The sequence below is a fragment of the Sinohyriopsis cumingii genome, chromosome 8 (genome assembly GCF_028554795.1).
Source record: "Sinohyriopsis cumingii isolate HCF-2022 chromosome 8, ASM2855479v2, whole genome shotgun sequence".
Lineage (NCBI taxonomy): Eukaryota > Metazoa > Mollusca > Bivalvia > Unionida > Unionidae > Sinohyriopsis > Sinohyriopsis cumingii.
Window position 1 is genome coordinate 106,078,962 of NC_142968.1, and position 18,787 is coordinate 106,097,748.

The following is an 18,787-nucleotide window of genomic DNA, read 5'->3' on the forward strand; positions in this document are numbered from 1 at the left end:
AGAAATGGTAACGTCAGTCAGGCAGAGGCAAGATTAACTGGATCTTGCTTACTATGGAATTTATTAGAATCAAATCAGATACAAGGTTGGGGGAGGGGGTAACACATTGAGCCAATCAGATGCAAGATCATAATGTGTCCAGGTGAGCTAAACTTGCGATTAGATTCATGTTTAGTTGGTTGCTTGTTATGCAGTCAGTCCTGTATTAAAGGTAAAATAAGCAATTATCTGTCTGAAACAATCACACGTTCAAGGTCAATCAAATCAATGTATTAATGAAAGTCTTTTATGATGTGACCATTCTTAGAAAACAATTCTGCATGCAGCAATCATTAAATAGATGTACACCAGGAAAAAATAAAATGGAAACTGGAGATGGACACTTGGAAAGGTTTTTGGATTTTGTGTGATTTGATATGAAATGGTCCAAATGATACAGCTTCCTAACTCCATCCTTGTCATATGAACCTAGCACGTGTACACAATATATATATTTACTCAGATGTCCTCAGACTAGTATCATTAAAGTAGGAAGGCAGCTAACTAGAAAGTAGAAAACAACATTTAATAAAGACATCTATATCAAACCATATTCTATAATGCATACAAATACATCTCAAGACACCAAGAGATCTGCCCTCAACACTTGCAGGGCAGCATATTATCATCTTTGATTATAATACTCCAAAATGTACATTTTTCTAATATTCAAATAAATTAGTTTGGAAACTTGGATGCACATGTTGCATAAAAAACTGAAAGAATCGGAACTGTATTTATACAGACCCTCTCCCCCCATTATCATAACAGCTGAGTATTCACAAGTTTTAATGACCATTTTAGAAACAGGAAGCTTTAAAACTATAATGGCATGGTTTTTATATGACCTTTTTGATCCGATTAGCAGCCAAAGTAATATTCCGATCCAATTAGCAACCAAAATGATATTCCGATCCATATTAGCAACCAAAATGATTTTCTGATCCATTAAGCAGCCAAAGTAATATTCTGATCCAATTAGCAACCAAAATGATATTCCGATCCAATTAGCAACCAAAATGGTATTCCGATCCATATTAGCAACCAAAATGATTTTCTGATCCATTTAGCAACCAAAATGATATTCCGATCCAATTAGCAACCAAAATGATATTCCGATCCATATTGGCAACCAAAATGATTTTCCGATCCATTTAGCAACCAAAATGATATTCTGATCCAATTAGCAGCCAAAGTAATATTCCGATCCAATTGGCAACCAAAATGATATTCTTATCCAATTAGCAGCCAAAATGATATTCCAATCCAATTAGCAACCAAAATGATATTCCGATCCATTTAGCAACTAAAATGATATTCCAATCCAATTAGCAGCCAAACTGATATTCCGATCCAAATAGCAACCAAAATGATATTCAGATCTATTTAGCAACCAATATGATATTTATAATTTCTGAAAAGTGAGTAACATTAAGTAGTTCATAAATTTTACTCCAACAGACTCCATGCTCACATCGTAGTATTTCTGCTGTTTAAAAAAAAAAAACTTGCTTCTGTACATCTGTAATTCTGTGATGCTATATTTATGGGATGGGTGGTTAGTTTGTTGTCACTGTACTCTTATTCTACCAGACGCATGGCTCAATGAGATTTATGTCATAGTAGTCTTATAAAACTCTGTACAGACGACTGTAATGCTCACAAAGCCTGTCCAAAAATATGGTAACGTTGATGATTGGTTCGAAGGTCAATCAGCATTCTTTATTAAAAAAAACACTGAATGACTCAAATGCACAATTCTCACAATTCCTTTTTACATTTCGCACCAACCACATAAAACACTTATAATGAATATAATGTTTCACTTCTGCACAAAAAGTTTCCTTTTAAATGAAAAAGTGGTTGTGAAATTAGAACATGTCAATGATTAGCAAGTTAGGAATATAAACATGTGAATAAAGCTGAAAATGTGCAGTAATTTGAAAACATATACACTCTAGTGGCCAACAGCAATGCATACAATGCAATACAGACATAAAAATGCACACAAAGCAATACACACATACAAATGCACACAAAGCAATACAGACATACAAATGCACACAAAGCAATACACACATACAAATGCACACAAAGCAATACACACATACAAATGCACACAAATACACACATACAAATGCACACAAAGCAATACACACATACAAATGCACACAAAGCAATATACACATACAAATGCACACAAAGCAATATACACATACAAATGCACACAAAGCAATACACATACAAATACACACAAAGCAATACACACATAACAAGGCATACATAACAAACAATATTATGTGGACAATAAGAATCCTTTCCAGTGCACTGGATGCAGCATGGAATATCATGTGTCAGGAAATGAATAACTAAAAAACACAACTGATGACGAATGAAGAAAACTAGTTTCTAACTAGCTGAAGTGCTTCAGCTCTCACTGAATCTTTAAAGAAGCTACAAAACCAAGAAAAAAAAAAATTAAACAAAAATCAGCATGCTCAATTTACAACAATATACACGACTGCATGTCTAACAGAAGTATTATTTGAAAAATTTAAATGTTGTGCCTTATTGGTTTGAACTTGTATTATTAAAATGACCCACTGAAAAACTGCCTATCGTCACCAAACAAGAGGCCACATATAGAGATGTCACAAACAGCCAGTGGCCAGCAAACAAGAGGTTACGTAATGGGATATGACCAACAGCCAGTGGCTGGTAAAGAAAACACTACATGATGTACATGACAAACAACGGTTGGAAAACAAGAGAGTAAAATGTACAACCACCAGTGACTGGTAAAGAGGAGACTAAATAAATAATCTTATGAATTACCATTGACTGATTAACATGAAACCATATATAACGAATTTCAATTTTTCCAAGAAACCTAAGTTTACCAGGAAACAAAACTGATTAACTTAGTCCCATTTTCTTAAAATTTGATTGAGCATAAGATGAAATAATCCACAAATTCTAAGATTATGTATCCTTAAGCCAGAGAAAAGTTGGAATTGCAGCACATCTGCACAATCATTATATACTGGCAGTAACAAATAGATACATGATGATATGATAAACCATTGCTGGTTGGTAAACAAGAGACTACATGGAGGGACATGATAAACAGCTGTTGGCTGGTTAACCAGATACTACACAGAGAAACATGACAAACAACTGTTGGTACAAGATACTACACATAGGGACACAACAAACAACTGTTGGTACAAGATACTACATAGAGGGACATGATAAACAACTGTTGGTACAAGATACTACACACAGAGACATGACAAACAACTGTTGGTACAAGATACTACATAGAGGGACATGACAAACAACTGTCGGTACAAGATACTACATAGAGGGACATGACACATAACTGTTGGTACAAGATACTACAAAGAGGGACATGACAAACAGCTGCTGACTGGTTAACCAGATACTACATAGAGGGACATGACAAACAACTGTTGACTGGTTAACCAGATACTACACAGAGGGACATGACAAACAGCTGTTGATTGATTAACCAGATACTACATAGAGGGACATGACAAACAGCTGTTGATTGATTAACCAGATACTACATAGAGGGACATGACAAACAACTGTTGATTGATTAACCAGATACTACATAGAGAAACATGACAAACAACTGTTGATTGATTAACCAGATACTACATAGAGGGACATGACAAACAGCTGTTGATTGATTAACCAGATACTACTTAGAGGGACATGACAAACAACTGTTGACTGGTTAACCAGATACTACATAGAGGGACATGACAAACAGCTGTTGATTGATTAACCAGATACTACATAGAGGGACATGACAAACAGCTGTTGATTGATTAACCAGATACTACATAGAGGGACATGACAAACAGCTGTTGATTGATTAACCAGATACTACATAGAGGGACATGACAAACAACTGTTGATTGATTAACCAGATACTACATAGAGAAACATGACAAACAGCTATTGGCTTGGTAACCAGATACTACATAGAGGGACATGACAAACAGCTGTTGATTGATTAACCAGATACTACATAGAGGGACATGACAAACAGCTGTTGATTGATTAACCAGATACTACATAGAGAAACATGACAAACAGCTGTTGATTGATTAACCAGATACTACATAGAGAAACATGACAAACAACTGTTGATTGATTAACCAGATACTACTTAGAGAAACATGACAAACAGCTATTGGCTTGGTAACCAGATACTACACAGAGGGACATAACAAACACTAAGTGGTTGGCATAGACGAGTTTACACAGACAGACCTGACAAACTGCCACAGACTACTAGACAAGAGAATACATAAAAGGATGGGACAAACTTCCAATGACTTGTAAACATGAAATAACCAGTACATAGCTGGTTGTGACAGTTTGCCAGTGGCTGGTAAAATAAAAGACTAGATACTGGGATCTGAGAATCTATTAGTGGTTGATAAACAAATGACTAGTATACAAGCTGAATTTGAGAGGTTTTGACCTTTCTTCATGCCACCTTAACTGTACACAATACAGCGAAAAAATGTGCATCGACTTTATGCAGAGAGCACACTAATTTGTTACTCACATGATACAACAAACCCATCATTGACAGGTGCTCTATTCTTGATGAATCTGAATTTCTCCAAGTCACTGTGTCAGCGACAGGTTTCTGGCCATTGTTCTCAGAATAATATATTCAGAATTATGAGTCCTTTCGTTCCTGTAAAAACTGAAATTGACTAATACTTTCATATTTTTGTACAACAAAATGGGAAAGAGGATTATTGTTGATATCACATGATAAATGGACCTCTGATACCACCAACATGTAGGTGCAAGATTTGTGTAGTTATATAACTAGAAATGCAAAGGGTGAGTATCAGGTAAAATTTTGTTAATGCTGTAGTTGTGTCTTGTCAGCAGAAAATACATAATGATTATAATACTTGCTATTTATCAGAAAATATATAATTTTTGATTTCATGCAGATATGACAAGAAATTTCATCATTTAAGTTTGCTAGGCCTGCTGGTAAGTGGTTACTATAATAATTTTCCTAAATCAGAAAACATGAACAAAATCCCACCTCACAAAACCTGAGCCTTTCTTTTGTATAAGGTGAGTTCGTATGTTTATTAACATTTGTTGAATTCTGATTTTGTCTTTGGCCCATAAAATCTGACTCAAGCAACACATTACAGTGTATCAATTTCCATTCAATAATATCTGTAGTTAGATTCATAGCAGCTGTAGGTAAATGTATATCATATTTCTCCGCCATTGGCAAAAGCACAAGCAAATCCATTTCCCTTAAAAAGAGTGGTCAGAACAGACAGAAATATTGATCAAGGACATCTTCAAATTGATGTTACCAATTTTTAAGAACCCTGAAATATTGAGACCTAGTTATGTTGACGATCTTTCGACTCCCTGAGACACAATTAAGATAATTAGGATGGCTTCTCAATTTAAAATTTTTGTTCAAAAATTGCTCCCTAAATAATTGATTGAAATAATTATTTAAAATGTTAACACCTAATTTAACAAAGTCAACTAGATCATCCAATTATCCAGAACGTTTTGTTATATCTTTAACGAATTTTTTAGAATTTGCCAAAATTCAATAAATTTTTTTATTCTTTTAATCATGATGACAAAAACTTATTGGTGTAAAATTGTCAAATGAAAACTATTTTCTCTCCCTTCTACAATATCTGACAAAAATTCCAATATTTCCAGAAATATAAGGAATGTAAATCATTTACAGAATTAATGTGAAAAATGTTAGAAACCATTACATGGCTCTTATACTTTAATCTGAATTACTTGAGACATATTTCATTTACTCCATTAGTTTCCTGGAACAGACTATATTATCAACATCATGCAATGCTATAACTGTGTATTATGTGACAAATCAGAATGCTGGGTATTAATGCTACCTGCCAAGAGATCATTTTCTAAATTGTTCCTGGCTGCCAAAGCATATCTGCGTCTAGATTTGCCCACACAACCTAGTACGTCACATTTCTCTGCAGCGTATCCTCTTTCGAAAACAAAGTTTGTAACAACTGAAACAATGCAAATAATTAAGAATGAAACCACCATTGCAAATGTTCTGAAAGGGAACAGCTGGCCATCATTGACATTAAATCCAGGATAGCGAATGAATTCTGGGAAGTTAAGGGTCATCTCTCCTGCACCAAGTCGTAGCAGCAATCCTGCTGCAAAACCAAGAATGGCTCCGTACGAGTTTGTGAATTTGAAGAATACAGCACAAGTTAACTGAGGAAGCACAATTACAAAGACTACATCAGCAGCTAGAATGAAAAGTCCATAAATAACGGGGACAAATATCGAAATCACGGTTGCCAATGCTCCAATGACAAATATAGACAGTCGTTGTATCCAAATTAACTCCTGGTCTGGAGCCTGAAAAATAAAGAACAAAGATATTAGTTCATCCTGAATCTGGTAAGGGCTATTCCATTTAAACATACCCCTGGGGGGGAAGGCACATTCAAAAATGGGTGAACACCCATAGAAATGATTTTTTTCTACCACCACCAGTCATAGCAGCGAATTTTGGACACCCATGCCCATGCATCTTTTGATATGACATGGCACAGAAGTGATTATTGTTTATTGATGACCATGCATGGAAGTTTTTTTATTTTGCCGTCCGTGGGGTAGTGGTATGTTTAAATGGAATAGCCCTAACAGAGAACTAGCTCCTCATAAAAATATCATGATAGTGCTATAAAAATGTTTAATTTCCTCCGTTTCCTCACAATTTACCTTTTTTTTCTCATCGTTACATATATGTGTATATTTTTTATATACACATGTCTAATGTATAACATGAATAGAGTTTCAACACTGTGTTTTCACCCATTAATCTCGTCATATGCAGTGAATCCACAATACATTAATTCCATCAAAAATATGCAGATTTAATATTAAACAACTTCTCTGAGATTATAATGTGTCTGAATTGATGGAAACAATTAGCAAAATTACATAACCAATGATGAAGTACATTTACTTTTCAGTACGTCCCAAGGTCAATAAACAGTGTCAGTAAATTTCATAATGTAAAGTTTTCTCATCTGCAAATCATAACACTTCAATGGGTTTTTTTTAAAACTAATTCATTTTAAGTTTTTTTCTGTTACTATCATATTTGCTGTTGGCAAAGTTACTCATATATCTCAAATGAAGAACTCAAACAATAACTTGTATCTCCAAGGCTTCAATCTTCTCTTTAACAGTAAAAGCTTTACATTTCCATATAAATGTCCACTAACACTTTTACACCTATTTGTTTGAATGACTACTGCAAGAAAAATTGTCAATGAGCAATGGGCCACATACATCTATATACAATTTTCAAGTTTTTTTTTATGTGAATAAATCATAATCGATACATTTCCAATGTTCATCATCTTTCATTACCATATTATGATTTGTATTACTGAGCACAACTGAAAATGCTATTAAAACAAGCATGCTCTACCACCAGTTAAGTGTGGAGGGGAGAGGTGGTACCTTCTATATTGGCTTGGAAAATATGTTGCTGTGACTATAAATTTGTGGGTTACACCCTCAACCCCAACTCCCAAAGCACAAAAGTGAATTTTAAATGATGCACAGTATCTAAAATTCTTAAAGTTTGCAATGGTTGAAGATCACAGACTCGTCTTATCAAATTAACAAATGTTGGTGAGTGATTTTCTTCAGCATTATTACATCTCCCTAATGAGATCACAATTTGTTTTTGTTAATGCTGCATGGCTGATTTACTCTCCATGTCATAAATCACTCAAGACTTTATAAGGTCTTTAGATATTTTGATAACTTCTTCGTTTTCTTTCATATGACTGCTATTGTGATCATCATTTAAAAACAATTCTGTTGATTATTTAATAATTTACAGCAACCACAACTAACTCACGTTACCTTCAATCTCTGCCAATGTTTATAACACTGTGATATGCCTTTTTAAAAAGGGACATCATACTGATGTAAATTATTTGATTTTAATTTTCGATAATGCAATCAAATTATAAACAATGTAAACTCTAACTGAAGTACCGGATGCAATAAGCTGTTATTATACCCATATTGCTTACATAAAATAATGTGCATGGATGATGTCATACTATAATCAATAGGTCATTATGACTTGTACAGCAAGCATATATTTTACACAAGTGGACTACCTTCATATAAATTGTGAGAACGTTGACAAATTCAGTTTAAGTAATTCTGAAACCTGTTTTCTAAAGAGCTGCCTGTAGATATTGTGAGTAAACATGGAACTGGAGCCCAGTATAGCGCTGTCCATTGATGACATAACTGCTGCAGATATGGCACCCAGGCCTACAATAGAGAGAGAAATTTTATTAATGTCCCTTCAACTTACCATTTTACTTGCTTATGAGACAAGTATCTGAGTCTGTGCAGTTTGTTAGGAGTAATCAGTAGAACAAACAACATAGACCCTGATCTGCAGGTACATTATGCTATGGCAGATGTTTGCATAGACTTGACTTATAAGCTAATACATGCGGTAAAATCTGATTGTGATATGAAAAGCCCATGTAAAATAGTGTATCCTTGCTTTTATTTCAGTACATTCCCAAACAAATCCAATATACTTAGTGTTTATTTCTAATGAAACTTGCCTTTCAGTGTTAAATTTTACACTTGTGAGAAGGCAACGATTTCATTTTATTACAAATGAATTAAAAGTCTGAGGAAATAAATCAATATAAATTGTCCATTCTAATATATTCAAACCTGTTAATATCATCCACTCATGGGAAAAAACAGCCAAACTGTACGACTTGGTTTTATAACAAATACCATTATTATTACGAACCGATTTAACTTTATAGATTAAATTGTAACTGACGCTTGAAACAGAATAATTTTTAAAAAAATCACTGATGACAGTTTATACCGTGCACCATGTCAAAATATTAATTTCACAAGTAACTTACAGTTTACATGTTATAAAATATTTGCTCTCTGTTTGGCCAACTTGTATAATTAGGCTTAAGAAAAAGCTGTTCACACTTCAAACAATATCTGGACTGAATCATCTGCTCAGCTCCCCAAGATAAAAAAAAATCGAAAGAATTTTGTTTTCTGATTAGTATTTTGAGTATAAATCCTTACAAATTATTGTTTAATACTATTACAACATTGTATGCACATTTGCATGTTTGAATGTTGGGATTTCTATGCCTTCCTCACTCATGCCAGCCACATTATTAAAGTAAATGTTATTGTTAATGATATAATCTTATGTTTGTTGCTCAATTTTCTATATATCTTATTCTATTTTATGTACTTCCAATGATCAATTCAACAAATAGTTTAAATCAAAAGATATGAGATATGTGAGATCATTGCAGACCTGCCAATCCTCTAAGGCAGTATATTTTTTCCTGTAAGACAAACAAATTTTCAGTTAAGGGTAACAAAATATCATGTACCACTATTGTTGTCATGGAATTGTATAAACTCCTTTATTTATTAAATAGATTTACTCAGGTTTCATTGGGAAAAAATGAATACTTCTAGTACACAGATGATGTATGGCTGCATTGTCTGTGTATAAATGCCTCAACGTAAGACTAAATGTTCATATTACAGAACATCTTGTCAGTGAGCAGTCTACTTAAGGACCTGCACATCTTCAGCTGTAGAGGTATGAGTTATTTATTCATTTCTTGTGTATAAGTTATAACTATTGTACTACCACTGTTATTTTTGTATATTTTCTATGTAGCTTCGGCTTATGTAGTATAATGCAAATATTTTTTTATTCTTGTTTGTGACTTGGCAAGAGATTTATATTAGCAATTAAGCTGCCTTTTATTAAGAAACGTTTAGTACCATAGGATATTTATCAGACACAGGTAGGTTCACTTCTGAATCTGGTTATTGCTGTGTAATATTGTGCCGATAATGTAATTTGTATAACTTACTGTATATAACGTGTTATCATGTATGCCTGTGTCATGCATAGTACACGGTGTTTGATGTATTTTCAGTTGATCGGAGTCAACATGGTACCAGCTGTAGAGCTAACCACAGAAGTTGACCACAGCAGCTTGCAAGCTGAACCATAGCAGCTGTAGAGCTGAGTGAACCGTGTCGCTGGTCGAGTAGCAGGTGATCAGGCATTGCTGACCGATTGGTGGGTGATGATTGTGTGAATGACCAAGATTTGAATGGTGGTTGGTGACTACCTGGAATACTGACTGCTTGGTTGACCAGTGTGATTGGTAGTAAAGTGTGCTGGTGATGGAGTGTGCAACTCCATACATGTAATTTTGTTGTTGTTGTAGGGCTTAACGCCATTTTTCAGCACAATATAGGCTATACATGGCGGCCAGTATAACTGGTGGAGGAAGAACCCTGGAAAATCCCAGGAAGAACAACCAACCCATGAGAAGCTACTGGCAAGCTTTCTCACATATCCACATTAGCTGAGCCTGAGACTCGTACCCACGCAGACAGAGGTGAGATGGCAGTGATCCGGAATGATGACATGTAATCTTGTAGATGTGGGGTTTGTAATACCCAGTGTTTTGGGATTGTAATACCCAGCGTTTTGGGATTGTAGTACTCAGTGTTTTGGGATTGTAAAGATATTTCATATGATACCTGTCCCTTTGTTTTCATCATTTTATTATTTGAGTAAAATACATCATTTTTCAATATTTGAGTGAATTCATTTTTACTATTTGAGTAAAACACGTTATTTTTTCGTCATGTGAAATTACTGTGAATCATTCACCTTTGTCCTTGAACTGTGTAAGGTCATTTATTTGTATTTTCATTTTGTTGCATTATTAGGGTTGTGCGGATTATGTTATCTTGTCTAATATTTGGATCTTATACAAGCTCGCATTAATCATAATTCTTTTCTCATTCAAGTCATTCATCATCGAGCATTGTATTTGTATCACCATCAAAAGTGTTAGGTTGCAAATCCAAAATACAACCCGGTTATCTTGTTACAATTGTTAAGTTGGTAAATATGCACTCATGAAGTTATATTCATGACTGATACAGCAATGGTAAACATGATGTTCAGCTGAATGGTTTGTGAAGTGCACTTTGACCAAAATTACCGTCAGTGCAGTTGCACAGACTACAGTACTAAACCCTATGGAACTGAATGGTTTCTTGCTATCTCTCAAGCTAATTGCTGTTACATATTTTAATTTCAGATGATGACAGCAATCATGGACATAATCAACACTTGATGTCGAATAAACATAACTGTTGCCCTTTCTGCATTTTTTACCCAAGAATCTGAATATTCCTCTATATTATTCTGAAATAACTATTAACACTTTTTAAAAATCTTATTTTTCTTGTTTATATTGATTATCTATTGTTTGTTGAATGCAATATTTTGAAAATATGATAAGCATGACCGATTAGGATTTTTAAATATAGCTTTCACAATTTTTCAGTCATATCGCTATGATGTCTGCAGTGTGGTAGTTTATAGTGATGTCTAGTACTGGGGCATCATGCTGCAGACATATTGCATGATGTCCCACCCAGTTGCATTATCCTGACACCTGGCTGACCAGTCCTAACATTAACCACTTAATGATGAGCACCAAGTGAGGCAGATATTAGTACCATTTTTATAAGCAATCTTTGGCATGACTCGGTCTGGGTTCGACCACTTGCATCAGAGGCGGATGCTCTAACCACTAGGCAAACAGAGCGGTAGAAATTTCTTTAACAGTTTAATCATGCGGAAGTTGTGCATGATAAAATATGTGCAATTTAAAGCATCTGAGTTACTTCTCTAATGTTAGTCTGGTTCCCTGACCAACTCTCCTAAATATAATAAGAAACACTGTTCCAAATCAAAAAGGAACAAGCCATATCCAGATTTTACAACTACAATCATTTTCTGCAACTTTTGCCTTTATTCTGACAGTCCATGTTTTAAGGGCCAAAAGAATTCATATCTCTCCTAAACAATAACTATTTCCACAGACCAACTTTTAATTTACAAGCAAAATTTAAAAAAAAAAGTAAAAGATTTTGAACAGTATGTGTCACAAAGTCACAGTGGCAAATCTCATTTCTGTTGTTACTTTACATCTACTTTTCTCCAAGGAAATGTTTCAACCCTCTCCCTCTAATGATAAAAGCTGCCTTGCTTCTGAATTTGATATATTTACATCTTTGAATTACAATGACAGTATGACATGAGTACACCGAATACAAGTAATATAAGAAATACTGACATATTAATTCACATATATCTAAAGATTGCCTTCCTCATTAAATAAAGTTTAATTGCATGCAAAGTGTGGCAACTGTTGACACATTCCAATAATTTATATAAGCTAAGCGAAAACTTAAACTGGTTAGGACACACCTGCATACATGACTTCTATGTAGGAGTTTTGCTGGGGGCGGGGAGTAAAGGTGGGAGGATTAGAATGTCCACTGTTACCATGTAACATGTAACTGTTATATAAATATACACCTGCTTAAAAAAGGACCCCTTTCTGTTTATAGTTTACATATTTAAAGTTTCAACAAAAAGTAGATGTATATACACAAAATGACTTTTATCTCCAAAACAGCAAAAATTTGCATATTTTCAGGATCCATATCATTAAACTTTGTGCTAATTATGGATGTTGTTTGATAATACTGCCATCATCATCATAACAATTATCATTGTTATCATCATCACCACCACCCTTATCATCATCTTCAGTGGCAAATCTATCTGACTGAATAATGATTTAATGTCAGTTTCTAAAAGACTACCTAGGATGGCAACTGGCTGTGGAGTAAATTCATGAAGCACGTAAGGCAACACCATGCTTGCTTTCCCAGCAAGAACAGGGGACATGCCCAAACTTGTGGAGTTCCAGTCTGAAATAGAAGGGAAAAAAAACAACAAAAAAGCAAGATTTAAACTGCACAGGAAGCATGCCATAACTTATATGACAAGACTGCCCCCAGTCTTTGATGATGAGGGCACTTACATAGCTGCCAACTTCTGAATACAAAAAATATTGACTGCTTATGACAAAAATACCAATTTTCAGGAACATATTCTGATTTTTAAAACTTTAATGCATTGTAACTATTTACAATGTCTACAACCATCAGTAAAGTAGGACAATAACTAACTTATTTAATGTCAAAGATGTATGTGTTGCACTTGTGCACCTCTGAATAGGCACTCTGTTCCATTTGGGTGCCCATTCAGAAGGTACAAGAGTACAACAAACTCACACTCAGACACAGGCTGTTTATAGGAGCCTTTTCCTCACCTTGTTTTTTTAATAAGCCTCAATTCCAATGTACCATCTTTCATTAATCATCCGAATTCTGTGCGATTTTTTTTTATTATTGATCTGTTTACATTTAAGCATGCAAGGAATCCTTTGAGATTTTACTCTCTGGACAAAGTGTGCAAATAAATCGCCAGCAACACTATCAACTGAAAGAGGAAGGATCATTTCTAAACGAAATAAAACAAACTTCCGATTGAATTACATCAAAGTTCTCTCTGGTATATATAAATGTTGCAAGGCTGTATTGTTGATGATGAAGCAACAAGCTGATGTTTACGAGCTTTTCATGCTGTTTTATGTCATGGGCACATCCATGCCCAGTAGTGAAATCACAATTATACAATTTGTAAAACAAAGTTTTTTCCTTTACAAGATGGAAATTGTCCTTCCAGTTCTGTTTTCTTTTTTTTTTGCTGGAGAAATTCTGATTCTTCTGCTTTCCTTATCGGCACAACAAGAAGTTGAATATTATGAGGGATGAGATGTGGTGATAGTGGCAACTGCTTTGTACAATACTGTGTTTAACAACTGGTATGGTAGCCTTGATTTCAAATGAACCAATAATATTTTAGAACTCTATATCCCTATATATATACGATTCATTTACTATCAGAATGAAACTGGGTGTCCATTCTAAACAGAAAATTGTAAAGAAAGTTTTAGTTTAATTTTTTAATTTAAAAAAATCAGATTTTTAACAAGAAAAACATATACATGTATTCAGGTCCAAAACATGGAACAAATGCTGGAAAAATGGGACACTTGGCGGCTATGCATTTCTCCAGGGTATGGATGTATGTATAGATGGATAAATAGATATGTACAGTGATGCCCATGTGACTACTCAATCAACCTTTTGCCAAGTAATGCTGGAAAAGAAATATAACTCTTATACTTTAATTTTGCTATAAAATCTGTAAATTTATGTCAATAGCTGTAACATTTATCTGAGTTAGTCACGAAGTGATCATGAGGCAATACAGTCAGTCATTAAAGATGGGAGGTCTAAAGTAGTAAAGCCATCCAAAGTGGATGCCTCTATAAAATGTACACTTGTTTATAAAGTACAGTATTATGAACCTGTAATAATAATTCACTTCTATATAAAGGACACCTACTCAGAACAATGTATATGATCCCCTTCTGTTTAAAGTTTATGTATATAAACGACGCACCCTCATAAAGGATAGTTTATATACCCACCCTTTTATAGTTTACATAATATTTCACTTGTATATAAAACTGTCCACAAAAGATAAAAAATTTGGTCCCTTGGGTGAACATTATACACAGGTTTGATTATGCATGATTTGCAAAGTTGACAATGTGTATAGAACACAATAGACATAATTTGAAATCACTTGTTCATAAAATAGATCAGCTAAACTGTTGATCTTTTAACATAGTCACAATTCTGTTTGAGCATGACTCAAACATTTGAACCAACATTTATCTGAAAAACAACTAAGACAGAACAAACCCATGGAATATTCCTAAAAACTTTGATCAAAAATTAGTCCAGTGGTTTTGGGAAGATGTCAAAGATACAATACTCTCCACCTGATTTTTGCAACAACAAAATAGTTGCTAAGAAGATCAAACATTCTCCACCTGATTTCTCTGTAAACTAAATCGTTGTAGAGGAAACAGCTGAGATACATCATGTAATGAGGAACATTCCTACAAAGTCTGATTAAAACTGACCACTTGCTTTCTATTTTTGGAGAAGTCAGAAATATATTTTCTACTTGTTGATATAGAAGCCAAACAATTGCCAGAAAATTTCTTCCATGCCAAAAATACATTATATTTCTGTTTAGCTGTTGAAACCAAATGGTTATTAATGAAGCCACCCAAGAGAAAACTTGAACTGAATATGTCGTAAAGTCAAATCTTAAAAGGTTTGATAAACACTAGCCCAGTGGTTTTGGGGAAAACATAAAAGAATATGATTTACTTTTATGTTCTACAATGCATTTCACAAAGTACAATTTTTTAAAATGTGACACATATTTGATAAGCTTACCATGAAAGATGCTGACACAGCAATGACATTAACTCAGATGGTCTTTGTCCAGGTGGGGCCCCAAGTGGCAGAGTGGTCTAAAGCGGTCTCCGTTACGGATCACTGCCATCTCACCTCTGTCTGCATGGGTTTGAGTGTCGGAATCGGCTAATGTGGGTATGTGAGAAAGCTTGTCAGTAGCTTCTCATGGGTCGGTGGTTCTTTCCGGAGGTTTTCCGGGTTCTTCCTCCACCATTAATACTAGCCGCCATGTATAGCCTATCATGTGCTGAAAAATGGCATTAAACCCCACAACAACAACAACAAATTTGTCCAGGTGACATAAAAATATTTAAATCATTTATTGTAATGCGCATGAATTTTTTCTGAATTTCATTTCCTTAATTTTAAAATTTACAGAAAATAAAACAAAACAAGTTTCTGGAACTTCTGGGACAAAACACAGCTGTTTAACTTACTAGCAGAAACTGATGCTGCCCCAATCAACAACGATGGTGTGACCAAAACCAGGGCGCTAACTGCTCCCACCATGGACAGCACTTGTGCCTGGTGCCCACTTCGTACAGAAAGCACTCGCTGGAAATACGCCTGCCATGGGATAGTTCCAAATGTCTGAAACATTTTTACAATTTTTTAACAACTGTTAAGAAAATGGACCTTTCAAACATAGAAAAGAATCACAGGATTATACTGTCATTCAAATACTTGACAACAGCACTGATTTGAACCTGTTTCTTTAATGGCTTTGTGAATCTTATATTTCCCTAACCAAGACTCAAAAGTCAAACAGCCTTGGCCTTTTCCATCACATGCTAGAAAAGAAATCAGTGGTCATTCTCAAGCATGGTGTTGTTATTATTTCATAATAATTCATGTATATCATAATGACCTGTTGTCACAAACAACAGTCTGAAGCTACCAAAAAATTACTTTCAAGAGACACCAGTAGTGCATGCTTGACTGGAGATTACTGGTTTACAATAGTCTGGATGCCTGGACAAAGGATGCTAGGAATGTAATGATACAAAATGATACTTACCATATCCAAGTTATTTTAATCTTCAGCAGTCAAGAAAAATTGTATTAGTCATTTGCCAAGTTATTCTTTCAATTGAGAATTCATCGTTGACAGCTGTTGCAGGCACATGAACCCATTTTCGTTAGTTAAAACAAAAATGGCATGACAACACTAACCATCTACAAAATTAATACCAAGCGCTGTGGTTTGTAAAATTGTTCCCTTCCCCGGACAATTCCATGGTAATTATTTATGCAACAGCTTGCTCGGAATAAAGAAGTCAGAGTCAGAGTTTCCTCTGACCTTTGCCCCTTTGTGATATTTGGACATTTATGTTGGGGCATAGGGTCTAAGCATTGCATGCCAAAGCACTGGAATTTGCCAACACCATATGGTGTTGAAATAGGGCAGCCATTTATTAGTCAAACTAGCAATCTTGAATGCCCTTACAGCGGGTAATACCTGCAAGAAATTGATAGGAAGATGATTTATTTTGTCAGAAACTGTGAGTACAGTAAAAACTGTTATCAGCGACCTCTGCTATGAGCAAACACCTACCTCATTTCCAACCACAATTGTAATGCACAGATTGATTATATAAATAATGTCATGAGCGACCACCTGCTGAACATGACCAGCAACCATGATGTCTTGGCAAAATATGCGTTTTGACACTGCTATGAATGATTGCAATTATAAAAATGGGTATAAATTCCATAGACATTTATTTAATCCAATGACCGCTTGTCTGCAACAACAACAAAAAACTGGCTACCGGAATCTGACATCTTGTAGATATGCCTTTAGAGTTTCATATTTTCTATTGGAAACCAGACTAAAAGTACCTGTAGAGTATTTAAGTACTTAGCCTGGTTCCCGGCTGTATCCAACTCTATGAACGAGCATCCATACTGTGAGAACAGCGACAGACACCACTGACCTTTATGTAATTATTGGTAACAACAATCTCTCGACTAGTAAAGTTTGTTCTGATCAGAACACGAATGAAAATACAAGGAAGCTGTATATAGCAACAGATGGTACAGACTATAAACCAGGCTAATATATATTTACCATTTTAGTACCCAAATTAACTTAGTGCTCAGGTATATTGTTCGTCTTTTGAGTTAATCCATACTGCCTGGGGGTAAATAAGGTCTTTGTCTATTAAATCAGCAAGTGGGAATCATCTGAGGCATTCGACTGATAGTGTAAAAGGCTTGTTGTGTTTGTTGTTTTCTTCTCCCCGAGATGTTAGTGATTACATCCCAGTCACCAAGCTCTCGTCTATTCAAGTCAGTGCAACCAGGTTGCACACTTAGTCTTCTTTGAATTAAGCTGTTGACTTTTGTCTCTGAGTAAATGATTCTGTTTCTGGATGAAATAACTGTTTCTTTTTATTTCATTAATTGTAAGATATGCAATGCACATGTATAGATTTATTATATTTGTCCAAAGCCTAGTCAAAACCATCTTTACAGTTGATATTACAACTGAGCACTATTAATGTTGACACCTAGTACCTTAATAACAATGAAATAACCGCCAATTAAAATGAGACAAATCTAACACTGCAGAAAATAATTATTGTAACTGAAAGAAGTGAAAAAGAGCAGACCACTCACAAAAATGTGCTTTAAATGTTGGTAAAACAAATTTAGGGTGTTCTCAAGGAAAAAATGATTTCATGTGCTATACATATACATGTGATCTTCAAATGTAAATGTAATTTCATGTTTAATGAGAGAAGTATATCCTTATTGCTATATAATTTTATTTTCAAATGAATGCATACAATATTTTAGAAAGAACTATTAATTAAAAAAACAATATATGTACAGTGATTATAGTTATGTTTCGATAAATTGTTCTGAAACTGGACATTGGAAACTGGTCTTTCTGTACAAACCTGTTATGAGAGACCACTTGTCTTGAGAGATCGTTTTTTGTTGGCAGAAGGGGCGGTCTCTCATAACAGGTTTTACTCTACAATATTCTGTATGTCTTGAATCTGTTGACAGACATGATGAAACTACAGCACTGAGTAAATTTGTCCTATAAATTGCCATTGGCATTGCTAGTCACATGAAATAAATGGTTGTTCAACTAAATCTGATTGGCACATTGTGCCCAGGAACAAGCATTATGTTAGTTTTAACTTGCATCAAGGAAGTTTTACAAATGCTTGGTTAAGAAAAGGCTAACAAGAAAACACCAAATGGCTGATTCCCAGCAATAGTTCATCTTCAGATGAGGATTTTGTTCTGCAAATGCAGGCTGATGATATCATGATGATAATAAATTTTTAAGTTATTAAGT

At 34.6% G+C, this 18,787-nt stretch overlaps 1 protein-coding gene across 4 annotated transcripts in view; it reads right to left on the reverse strand.

Annotated features, from left to right (window-relative positions):
- Positions 1-551: 551 nt before the first annotated feature.
- Positions 552-18,787, reverse strand: part of LOC149794315 (high affinity choline transporter 1-like) — a 44,743-nt gene continuing 26,507 nt past the window's right edge. For all 4 annotated transcript variants that reach the window (XM_089968469.1, XM_089968472.1, XM_089968473.1 and 1 more), the window contains 4 exons: positions 15,909-16,062; positions 12,889-12,996; positions 8,336-8,442; positions 552-6,492 (listed from right to left, as the gene is read on the reverse strand). In XM_089968469.1, the coding sequence (XP_089824595.1) occupies positions 5,953-6,492; positions 8,336-8,442; positions 12,889-12,996; positions 15,909-16,062 (909 nt within the window). In that variant the 3' untranslated portion in view covers positions 552-5,952. The remainder of the gene's footprint in view (positions 6,493-8,335; positions 8,443-12,888; positions 12,997-15,908; positions 16,063-18,787) is intronic.